Source organism: Stylophora pistillata, chromosome 2 (assembly GCF_964205215.1).
Source record: "Stylophora pistillata chromosome 2, jaStyPist1.2, whole genome shotgun sequence".
In the NCBI taxonomy this organism is placed as follows: domain Eukaryota; kingdom Metazoa; phylum Cnidaria; class Anthozoa; order Scleractinia; family Pocilloporidae; genus Stylophora; species Stylophora pistillata.
The window spans coordinates 34,951,084-34,963,475 of record NC_142520.1 but is presented as its reverse complement, the minus strand read 5'-3'; the positions used below and the strand labels follow the sequence as shown (position 1 = coordinate 34,963,475).

Sequence of the window (12,392 nt, the reverse complement as noted above, 5' to 3'; positions counted from 1 at the left end):
TGATTAATTTTTATTTGGAATTTGCCATAAAAAAAAAGCCAGGTATATCTTCAAATATTCACATTCTTCTTCAGCTTTAATTCTCATTTGCAAAGTTGTTGCAAACAAATAATGTATTAATTTTATGAATGGAAAAAAAGAACGACTTGTGAAGAAAATGATAACTTTCACATCACAATTCATATTTTGTTCCCCCTGTGCGCTATGCCAACACATCAAGTTTGATTAGCACTCCTTTGCACTTAGCTAAACATTAATTATTTGGTATATTGTCTACAAACACGAAATGTGTGTCAATTCGTGTAAAAACAAATACCCTCACTATTGAGAAATGACAGAATTGTTTGTTTTTATGAACTCAGATGTACTATCTAATACCAGTGGCCAACAGACTAGTTTGTAAGAAGTTGGCTCTCAAGCATTGGCAACATGTATGTTTGATAAAAAAGGGTTCCTAGCTGCATGCCTGTTGTGACAATTAATGAAACACCAACAAATACTAGCCTAAGGTGAAATAAGATGTTTTTGGACACTTTAATAAAACAATCCACGGGCTTCTGCAAACATTTATAACTTCCTGTTTGCATTTACATGATTTTTTTTTTAACACCTTACTCTGATTATTTGGTGTGGTCTAAATAGGCTACAGAAATTGTAGAAAACCCATCTACATATGCATCTAATTAATTAACCATTCTATTACTAGTTGTCTAAAATGAATTTTAAGCCTTCATGCTTAAAATTAAATAGATCAGAGATTAAAAAAAAATGGGGCCAAGCTGTTTGAAACACCAAACTGAATAGTGCTAGGCCATGTTTAACAGCCATGGAAACACGAGAAACACTTCTCCAAACTCAGTTTTGGTTTTGATAGGCCACTTCCTAGAAGTACAAAGCCTTATATTAAATAGGTAAGGGTGAAACCTTTCAGGGATAGGGGAGGGAAAGTTTCTCTTTCTCCACCCCCCCCCCCCTTCCTATATGCAACTTTTTTTAGGCTCGTTTGCCCTGTTATAACTAATGAAAATCCATCTTGGCTTAATTAACTGAGGGTATTCATTTTCATGTAAATATCACTCCTTGCTAAAAGAGAGAGGTTCTGCATTTTGAAAGCAATTAAGTGCCCATCAAAACTAAGACTGACTGGGTTTCAAACACCTTTAACGAGATGCAATACCCGATTTCAGTTGGCATCACGTCTGCAATTGTTAATATACCTTATTAAAAATACTTGTCTCTTTGAGAATCGTAAGATGCAGGGATTCCTGAGGCACTCCTATGAACAATGCAAAAACATAACTGATCTGTGGTGTCATTATCAAGCTTTCAGAGGGCATTTGCAAGTCATGCACTTTTCCCCTTACGAGGTGTGCACTTGCCCGTGAATTTTACACTTGTGAGTTTTGCATGCCTATATCTTTTATTTTTATATTCTAAGCTTTTTTTTTATCTTATGGCCAGTTTATTTGAAGTCAAAACTGTTTATGGAAATGAGTTAACTACATGCTGGTATCCCCCATTAATCCCCTATGTGTACATCCATTTGAAAATTAACTAAAAAAATAAAAGACTTGAGTCATCACAAAAGTTTATTACATCTTTTCCTGGTAGTACACAGACATTTCACTTGAACAACCACACACATGCGTCTCACGGCATGTACGACTGAGTAAATTAGGTAAACACAGACTTAGTTTTCCCGAGCCATCGGCTCTCGAAGGTTGTAATAAGACATAGTATAAAATAGACCCGGAAAACTTACCACTTTTGAAGTTCCTTCTCTGCCAGTTATTCGAGATCCATAGCGGTTAGCTGGACCTTAGCTTCGCTACCAAAACTATGCTGAGTTTTGTTAGTTACCAAAGCAACTTCCTCATTCATCTTCCGGCTCTGGAATATTCGCACGTGTTTCTGACGATGCTTCATGTGAGAAACAGCATCGAGTTCCCGGATAATAACAACAACAACGCCGCGCAAATCAAACCATGTGGCTCAGTTTAGTACCTTGTGGATTCTTTTCGCCACCTGAATCATTAAGTTTTTATGTAGCTGAAAAAAATATTAAAAATACTTATGAAAGAGGGGGGGAAAAAAGAAAGAAAGAAAAATCATCTTCTCCTAAAGATAAGAGGGGTAGTTTTGTTACTCAAAATATCGTTGATTGAGGTTTATTGGGGTCAAGATTTGAGCTTGGGCGTAAGTTTTACTTTCCTAGTAAGTAAAAGTATGTAATATGAAAAATTTTAGGACACAGAAATGTAAAAACGAGAAATTGAATGTAACTTGTGAATTTTCTTTTCGTCTTACAGAAAATCTAAATACTCAGTTTTGTATATTTATTTATTAACTTATTTATTTTAATTTTTTCGTTCATGCTAATGTTAATATAACATCTGGAACAGAATGGAAAAGAGTCATTAGAGGAATGTAATGCAATTTTCACTTCTCCACAAAAAATAATATTCACGTTCACACTGAGGTGGTTTTTAAAGTTTAAAAACAAAGACTTTAAAAAGTTTATCTATCCTATGACGTAGAATAGGGTTCTACCTGGCCTTCCAAGCTCACAGTTCCTTTTATTTGTTAAACAAGTCTTGCTATTTGTTTAGAATTATTTTGCTAGTTTAGTCGCCTAGTTAAGATATATGCCCTTTTCCCATACTGAATTAAAGTGTGGGAAAAGTCCGTAAAATAGAAATGCCGGTATACGTACATGTTGGATCTGAGAAACATTTCACAAATGGTAGGTAGGGGCAGGTGGGAGGTGTAAGTGTCTTACCCCAGCCCACCCGTCCCATTAGCAAAATTTCACCAGACTTCAAAATAAGGAAGGCCCGATAAGGCTTTTTCGAATCGATACGATACCGAGTACTATATTTACCTTTTTCTTCGATATCGATTTCGTTACCGATACTGTGTCGTCATTGAAATAAATAGTAAGTCACGTGATCTGATTAGCTAAATGAAGGTACCCTCGCATGGTTTTCTGTTCAGTTCTCTGTAGTAACATCAACATTGACAGTCGACTTGTGACAAGTCAAAAATTTCAATTTATTGGGACTCATTATTCACTTTCATAAGGAAGTGAAGAAGACCGCAGTGGTATAATCTTTCTACTGTACTATATTAAGCAATCTGCAACTTTCACTTGCATTCATGATCATAAGGCGTACAATGAAAGGTTATCCAGTCACTAATTAGGGACCTTAAGCAACCACGACGGCGACGGCAACGAGGACGTGGAAAAACAAGAGATCTAATTGGCAGAACAATAGCTCAGCACGTGCACTTTGAAACTTTGTACATTTCTTAGCCGTCCTATGCAAAACAACAACGTGAAATCGCCAAAATTTGCGTCGTCTGCGAACCGAAACCGCGACGGCAAATTATTTCAATTTCCATTTGGAACTCAACGCTACTTTTATACGTCATGCTGAAGTTAAGCTGTGGCGCCGTATGAGACAGTAAGCTCATACGGGTTTACGACTTATTATGAACCCTGCACTTCAATACTCGATACATCAGAGACTTCCTGGCATATACAGGACTATACAGGGTGCCATACCATGTTTACAACTATTTAACCTTCCTCAGTGCTTTTCTCGCTCGAGGTTTTTCTTTAGTGAGCAGGCATAGTAGTTGCAACTCATTTTTTTTACTCCAGATAAAACCTTGTAATGCTTCGATTGTTGTGAGATGTGATTTTGTTGCCGTTGTACTGAGTGACTTTAGATTTACAGTTAATAAAATCGGGTCCTATTTCGCAGTGAAACGTTGTACTGGGGAATGGAAGAAACCGCCACTTTGACCGATACACTGCGGCAATCTTTGAATGCACACAAATGCGTACAGGCATAATCTTGAGCACGGAGTCTTTTCGGCTACTTGTCAGCGGTTAGTCGCTGGAGATTAAGGCGTGGGTAAGTCACGTGCAGTATAGAAAGAATCGGTACTCCTCGCTAGTATTGATATTTTTCAGTCCGACCTCGGTATCGCTGCTATCGAATATTTGGTATATCAGTATCGGCCCATCCTTACTTCAAAATAGAATTCCATGTCCTCATTTTTCGTTCGTTATTATGGCAGTCTGTCTTCCAAGCTCACAAGAAGACGGGAAATATACCATCAATATTATCAATTCCAAGATTGAAACCCTACTCATTAGTGATGGAAACGTTGTGAATACCTATCCTGAGCACTCTACAGTTTCTCGATCGGGAAGAACAACGACTCGAAGGACGGCCACTTACCACGATGGAGGTGAAAGGCGCAGAATTAGACGGAAACAAACGCAGTTAAGGTTCCCCCAGCGGAAATATAGAGGCGAGTCTAAGTTTCCCTCGAAAAATACTTCAGACGAAAGCGATGAAGATTTCTATTACGGTCATTGCGGACCGGAAATTTTTCCTTCGGTTTCAGGGGAACGGGACTGTGCATTTGAAAGATCGATAAAGCGATTTCACATCATTTTGAACAGACTTCATCCGTTACGGGACAGTGGCAATTTTGTGGATTTTACCAGCGTCGCAGATGGTATGCTGAAGAGTAGCAAAGGCGATTTAGAGCTGGAACTCTTAATCCTACTCGAGAAGAGCGTGATTGTCAGTTACCAAAATGACTTGGAGAACGCGGAATCCATGGTACTAGAGGTGTTAAGAAAGTTGAAGAATTCTGAAACTAAAGTTAAAATGAGGGACTATCTGGTGACCATGGCCCACGTTTACTTGACTGGAACTTACCGACGGCAGTACAAGCATGGGAAAGCGGATTCCACCATAGCTGTTGCAGAACAAGTATTACCAAAATCACAAAATGAAACTGCTCGTTTCGTTAAGGCACTGATACTCTATGAGATGGCTGGCAATTTGACTAAATATATAACTTCTGTTCCACTTCATCTTTCTGCACGCAAAAAGCTCGTGGAACGTTCGAAGCACTACATGAGGCAGTGCATAGATCTGAGCATAGAGCTTGATGGTGGCAGCCTATACATTAAAAAACATCACTTTGCGCTGCTCAAGCTCGCCTCACTAGATCTAAATTGTAGCACAAGAGCAGCTCGAGAACAACTTTCAAGTGATAAATGCATTGCAGATGCCCAAACTTGCCTTCAAGCGATTCAAGAAAAATATGACGACGAGATGAGCGGAGGGCAGAAAATGCTGTTCTTAGGGGCCAAGTCAGACCTCAATTATAGGTTGGGTGATCTTGAGACAGCGCAGAGCGAAGCCAGTCAAGCATTGTCCTTAGCTGAAACGTTTGGATTCAATCTAGAAATCATTCCCATCCGGGAGAAACTAGAGGATATCTCCAAATTAATAACATCAACAGAAATGATGTCTTTAGAACCATCCTATGAAGAAGGATGTGTGAATTCCCTGTCATCCAGCACTGTGTCATGTGAGAGGAATTCTCCTAGCTCCTCAGGATGTAAGACGGAGTGATTGCATGGTGTGTGTACAGTTTTATCTATTGCCTATCCTGCATGTGTACTGTGCATTTCATCTTAAAACATGTAAGGGCTTCTTTTTTTTTTAAATTTCAAACTATTTTGAGTGGTCTAAATAGGCAAAAGAAGTAAGTAGTAGGGAATATTGACAGCGAACAGAGTTAAATTGGACGTTTGAATCAAATTCTGTATTTAACTATTAGTCGACTAAATAGGAGTTAAGAAATCTGTCTGATGAGTGCGTAAGCACGAACCTTCGAGTAACAGAAACCATATGTCGTCTTGTTTGATCTCTACCTACTGTATTAAGCTCTGCACATGTGTATTGAGCACTATTCAACGGTATCGACTACTATCTCACATGAGTACAGCCAAATAATATAAATTTATTGATAATTCTGTTACCGATAACAGAGTGTTAAGCTCCGAACCCCATAAGTATAGAGAATATGCATACTGATGTTAGATCAAAAAGGGTTATGCTGTTGAAAAAAGGTCCAACCTGTTCAGAACACTTAATGTACAATTTGCTAATCTATTCTGAACTACTAGGGAAACATGACAATGTATTGCTGATGGGCTATTTTAAACAAGCACAAAGCCAAAGTAAGCGTCAAACCTTGAAGCCTTTTCCTAACCCACATATCAAGGGAGGGGTAAGGAAGGTTTCCCTTTCCTCCACCTCTCCCTCGCTTAAGTTTTCTTTGGTTCCCTTTGCACTCAAAAGTCAGTGTGTATATTCTCCTTTCTGTTCTCTATACATTTCCTAAGGTTCTGAATGGACGGTTTGTTCAAGGGCTTGTTTAGTTGGTGATCATTTCCTTGATTCTCGTGTCCTTGATCTTTGATTTAGTGGTGAAACTGTAGGGAGAAATTAAAAGCTTTTTACTCTCAGGGGTTTAAATTAAAGAGTTAAAAATCCCTACTTAACAGTTGAACTTGTTGTAAAAGGAATTAAAAGTGTTTTACTGATGAGGCTTTCTTATTTTCCCTGTAAATAAGACTCATTGCCAAAGGAAAGGTTAATTTTGAAAGTGTGTGCTCTTGGAACCTATATGTGGCCTTTTGAGCTTGGAAAACTTCACCTAAATGTTCTCGAATTCAAGGTGACATGAGGTTTGTTATTGGTGATTGCTGTTAAGTGATAAACAATAACTGAGCTCCCGTCATCACTTGAAAATGAAGACAGTTGGTATTGTCAGTAGTTCAAGAAGTAAGGGGAACTGAAGTATTTAAACAAATACAAATCACGCATTGATCATTTTGAAGCCCTTGGAAGCTCCCCAGACATTTGAACCTTCCAAGTTTTGAAAACAAGATTTTGTAGAGCTTTTCATTTGAGCCACACACTCATGAAAATGAACTCTTCACCATTAAACACTGCCATATCAAAAGATATTAATAACACTTGTTTTCCACTGGAAATACTTGACACTTGCAGTTCAAATTTCCCACCGCAGCCAGGCAAGGTTCAAATTATCCATTCCCCAGATACTGAAAATGCTCAAATGCCTGTGGGTTGTCCAGGGGGTGGGAATGCACAAGTTTCAAATTGATTGGCATATTAGTATACACTATGAATTGTAGTTTTATGAAAATTCCATGAATTTCTTGTGAAAAACCCATGAAGATCATTTCATGGCCCATGAATACTGCAAAATGAAAATTCGAAGGTTATCTTAAGCCCTGAATTTTCCATGAATTAGGGGCATTTTTTTCGTGAGCCGTTAATTTCTATAAAGTCTAATTTCATGTTAATTTCCCTGAAAGTCACCATAATGAATTCCATAACCCATGAATTTCTTTAAAAGCCTACTTTCATGACCCATGAATTTCTTTAAATTCTACTTTCATGACCAATCAGTTCCCCAGAAAGTCATCATAATTAATTCCATGCCCCATGAATGGCAATTAAAGAGCATTTCATGGGCTAACAATACATTTGTTTCTAGTAAACAAATTTAATGGGCCATGAATATTCCCTGAAATCCATACAAGGATATATTCAACTTGTACCCCATGAATCTCATAAATAAATTCATAGGCCATTAAAAGTGATATTGATGAGTTCATCACAATCACAACTATATTTTTCACTAGTTGTTATTAAGTAATCAGACACCTGTAATTGGACAGTTACATCAACCAATCATACTAAGTGCACTCAACTAAATCCACCATTCACAGAATTGACTGCGTAGATATGGTTATTGTATATACAATGACCATAGCAACAACCACTTAATCCTAAATATGGAGGAATTTCCACAATTGCAGAATTTTATACTTTAGACAAAGTCTCTAGGAACATCAAAAGCCCTTTTCAAAGAAATCTATTTTTTTTTCTCAGAAATTGTAATGGTTTAATGACCCTTAAGTCCAAATAATTTGAAGAAATTCTCAGTACCTTGAACGTGAAAGTTTTAAGACAAGGAGTAACTTTAGAGGCTTAAAACTTTGGTTTAATGAAAGGTATGCTATACAAATATACCAAGAGACATACATGTATATGTTTATCATGATGATGTATTTTTTCAGAAAGCAGCAGTCAGTTATGTTAAATGCAAATTGTCAATCATAGATTTGCTTTCTAACCTCCGAGCTGGCCTCTTGGATTCCATGATCATAAAAGTTTTATCTTGATGGAAAATGTCTCATGTCCACAGATGTGCCAAAATCATAAAACAAACATAATCATGGACAGGGGGAACGCTTTGGAATGTGCACATCCATTTGTGGGGGAGAATTTCAACGCGCCGTAGTCGCTTCCTTCTCTTGTATAAATGTTTCTTCATTATAAAACGCACTTGACTCTGTTGGCACCACTGCTAGTTCAGCGGAAGCGAAAGATTAAGGAATCGAGATGGCTGTGTTGGAACGTGTTGCTGAACGTTTGTTACGGTCAAACTTTGTTGGTTTGGGTACTGGTACACTGTGATCATCTAGGCATCTCTTCTACTTCCTGAGGTGGTATCCATCTGTTATAATAATGATGGTAAAACACGTTTGTAATCACACTTAAAGTTGTGACTGGCTTGTGTTATTTCTCACCTTTGCCGTGACCACAACCCAAGTCAGGGTTTGGAGTCTTCGTTTCCAAGACAACTTTTGGCCCCAGGTCGTACATTTGTAGTACGTTCGATTCTTCTCGATTATTTCTACATAGAGTGAGTACACATCATTTTGTGATGTGGACCTACCATGAACGTTTTACCAAGGTTAATCCATTGTCCAACAGCAGAGAACCGGTCAGTGAAGTCAGAATCGTCACCATAATCCTACGCATTTCTCTTGAGACTGCAATCGGGCAAGCCAGCGGATTCTCTTTACAGGCCAATGGCAATTCCCAAAATATCCACGTGATCATCACGTAGTCGCAAACACGGAAAACTCCATTTGGCGCTCATGTTTGAAAGAAATTTTCATCGGTAGATAGCTCGTGCGTTATTAAAGCTATTTCTTTACTCGACTGTTTTGCTGAATATAACATCTGTAAAGATGGGTTTTACCGTTGTTTAGTGGGAAAACGAGAACAGTGTGAGTGGTTTAAATGAAAAGCAAGTCGTTGGAGCCGTGGAGTTAAAAGAAGGGACAACAGTTCTCATATCGACTGTCCGGTACAAGGGTCGAACGGCCATTTGTAATTTAAGCTACGATTTTGAAAGTTAGTGGTGAGTACAAATTGCAGTATTCGGTACGTGATGAAAACTGAGAATCGAATCGGTCACTTGCATGCCACAATCTCTTAAGCTTTCGCTTTACAATGAAATAAATCTATCAGTAAGCTAGAGGTTTCAGGATTATTTTTGTCACGTTTGACAAGCTGCGAGCCCACCAAAAAAAAAAAAACAGCTACTTAGTCTTCAGTTTAGGATAGCAGAATCAACAAAAACAAACAGTTTAACATGAAAATGCTGCTTGCCAGCTTACATTTGAATTTTAACACACAAAAGTTTTATCCAAAGAAGTGATATGTTATATAGCAAGCATACAGTTATATATACACTGTAGTATCTGCGTAATCTGCATAAAACCTGTCATAAATATCAATTTGCTATCACTTGGCAAGCTCCTATTATTTGGAATGATATTCCGTTATCGGTGCGCAATAATCTCACAGTAAGCAACAATCTCACAGTAAGCAACAATAAAAAAAATTAAGACTATATTTTTCTCTGAGTAGTTATCCTACGCATAATCTGCATCCTTATGGGACTATATTAGGTGTATTTGTTTGTGTGGTGTATGGGAATTTATTAGTCGTTTAAATATTTAAGCTAGTTGCCAAGCATTGCATCTCAATTGTAAGTTTTTTTTCTGACCTTTCCTTTCTTGGTTTAATTGTATTGTAATTATTTTAGTTAGAGCTTTTGTCTACTCATGTAAATTTTTCATGTCTTTTGCTGACCTTAGGCCATTTAAGCCCCTGGCTTTGGCTATTCTTGTGTATTTCTCTTCCAATGTGTGAATAGCAGGAATAAATAAATAAATAAAAACAAGTATTGTCTTTGGTGCAAGTAAAGTGCATTTACATTCCAAATTCATGGGGTTTCCAAGGAATTTTCATGGTGCTTGCATATTCCCAAGAACCCCATGAAAACTAACTAGCAAAATTAAGTTTCATGTGCCATGAAAATACCATGGAGAGGTCATGAAAATTCAGGGAAAATTTTCATGGTCAATGAATTCTTTACATATTCACAGGATATTTATGGGTCATGATTTGCTGCAAATCATTAAAACCTAGTGAATTTGAACACCGTGAATTTTTTTAAAATGAAATTCATGGGTTTTTCAATACCTTTCCAAAGGTCATGAATTGCCATTTTTGTGGGTATTTCATGGCTTCGAGGTCACCTTGCACAGTATTTCATGGGTCGTGAATATTAAAATTTTCACAGGTTTTTCATGATATTTTTCATGTCTTTTTTGTGGCACTGAAACCATGAAAATGCCACTGCTTTAACTTTGAAAATCCTGTGAATTTGCCATGAATAATTTCACAAGATTTTCATGGGTTTTGATTTCATAGTGATAACTGAATGGAAGACTTGTTCAGCTCTCATTTGAGACACATCTCAAGAGCATTTGTTCCATTCTAGAGATCTTACAAAGTGCAATTGCTAAAACTTTTTCAGCCAGGAGTATGGCACAATTCAATTTTTGAAATCCACAATAATTGATCAAACCAGTGTTATCATCATGACTGAACAAGTGGGCATCTCTTGGTTTTTTCCTTTACTCTGTCTAAAACAAAGGAATGGAAGGTGTCACTCTTCTGTTCTTTTGCAGGCTAGATGAGAGGTGACCATATCATCACCAAGAGAATTCTCAAATAGAATTGTCAATTTTTGTTAATATTTGTTATGGAAGCATAGTGATAGTATCTCTTTTTATTCCACTCAGACAAATAATCATAAGTATGTACCATTAGATGTTTGTGCTTATTTGTGATTAGTTTAAATGCATCATATTACTGAATGTACCTTGGCTAAAACTGGGGAATTATTATATCGAACAATAGCCTCCATTTGGTGCAAAAAATATATACGGATATTTATCAGCAGACATTATCTGTTTGGATCTGCAAGAGAGGGTAGCTCAAAGAAAACTGCAAGCCTCAAGGGACACACATAATGTCCAAGGACATTGTGTTTACAATCCTACAAATATTCTTCAGCGCACAGGAAAAATGTTTACAAACAACTACCAGTTATGGCGGGGATGTTCATTTCTCATTTTCAACAAAAAAAAACATGTTGGGCCTTCTTCTGTAACAACCACATAACTCTTTCTCATCTTTAATTAAACTTTATGCAGAGAATTTTCCATATTGGATGTAAGGTTTGAAAAGTGAGGAATAGTGCTAGGGGTATATCCTCAGAAATCCCCCAGGTCACATGATGTATCTTAACCAATCATGTGCTAGTAAAAATATTTTGTTGGATTATTTATAAGAGGTGATGTTCCAGGAATGATACTCCCCATTTTCATTTAACCTGGAATAAGATTTGATGAAGGTCTTCCTATTACAAAGTAGACTGAAGCTGGGGGAGGATTTGAAAAGTCCTTGAGGGTAAGTCGTTTGAAAGTGTTTAGTTGTGCATGATGTTAAAATAAATCTATATTTGAATGACAATAAGCACATAAAACCACCAATTGGCTCAAAATAGCCCCTTATTATCCTGCTACACCTAAACGAGTACAAATAACACCATACACGAGTACAAATATCACGCGGTATTTGTACTCGTCTGTTGTAGAGTACCGGTTAAACAGGTTTTCCCGGATCGCACAAGCGAAGAATTGGATTGTAGTTACGAAAAAAACACAAATGGCGAACAATTTGAATCATATTTCCGACGAAGAAGAGTCAGAATGGCTGAAAAATATAGATCAAAGTTCATTAGAAGAATCGAACGAAGAAAAACAGCATGGCGACCGGGAAATTTCTTCATTTAATGAAGAAAATAGAAACGGCAAAACAACAACGCGCCAATTCCGTTCCGCTTCGCATACTTCTGTCACGCACTCCCCGTAAATAAATATCCACGAAATTCGCCCGCACTGAAATAACAGTTGTGCGTGTTGGATAATAAATAACTTATTAGACATTTTGTTGTGTAGTATCGCTGAGTATTTTTACGAGTTGTGCCGTATTTTGACGAGCCCGTAGGGCGAGTCAAAATACAAATAACGAGTAAAAATACTCAGCGATACCACACAACAAAACGTCTGTTAATATATATATATTACTTGTCATGGGAAAGTCATTGTTCTTGTAAGCTCACAGTTTTCTTCAACCTCTGTACTGAGAGAACATTGTGGCTCAGAACAGGCAAATATTTTGTTAACTACTCGGTTCTGTAAAACACAAGATTCTTTATTCGCGCACACACCAATCCAAGTAATAATAAAATGTGGAGTCAAAATTCACGTGTTT

At 37.3% G+C, this 12,392-nt stretch overlaps 1 protein-coding gene and 1 long non-coding RNA gene across 2 annotated transcripts; one reads left to right on the top strand and one right to left on the bottom strand.

Moving 5' to 3' along the window:
- Positions 1-3,983: 3,983 nt before the first annotated feature.
- Positions 3,984-6,422, top strand: LOC111334589 (uncharacterized). The gene has a single exon (XM_022940376.2). The coding sequence runs from the start codon at positions 4,080-4,082 to the stop codon at positions 5,442-5,444; it is 1,365 nt and encodes a 454-aa protein (XP_022796111.2). The 5' UTR covers positions 3,984-4,079; the 3' UTR covers positions 5,445-6,422.
- Positions 6,423-7,493: 1,071 nt separating this feature from the next.
- Positions 7,494-8,744, bottom strand: LOC148739233 (uncharacterized). The gene is made up of 2 exons (XR_015996094.1): positions 8,501-8,744; positions 7,494-8,427 (listed from the first exon to the last, which is right to left on the bottom strand). It is a non-coding gene; the product is annotated as an uncharacterized LOC148739233 (long non-coding RNA).
- Between the last annotated feature and the right edge of the window lie 3,648 nt (positions 8,745-12,392).

Bases quoted from the DNA above. Each gene is read 5' to 3' on its own strand.
- LOC111334589 (XM_022940376.2), top strand. From the start codon at position 4,080: ATGGCAGTCTGTCTTCCAAGCTCACAAGAAGACGGGAAATATACCATC.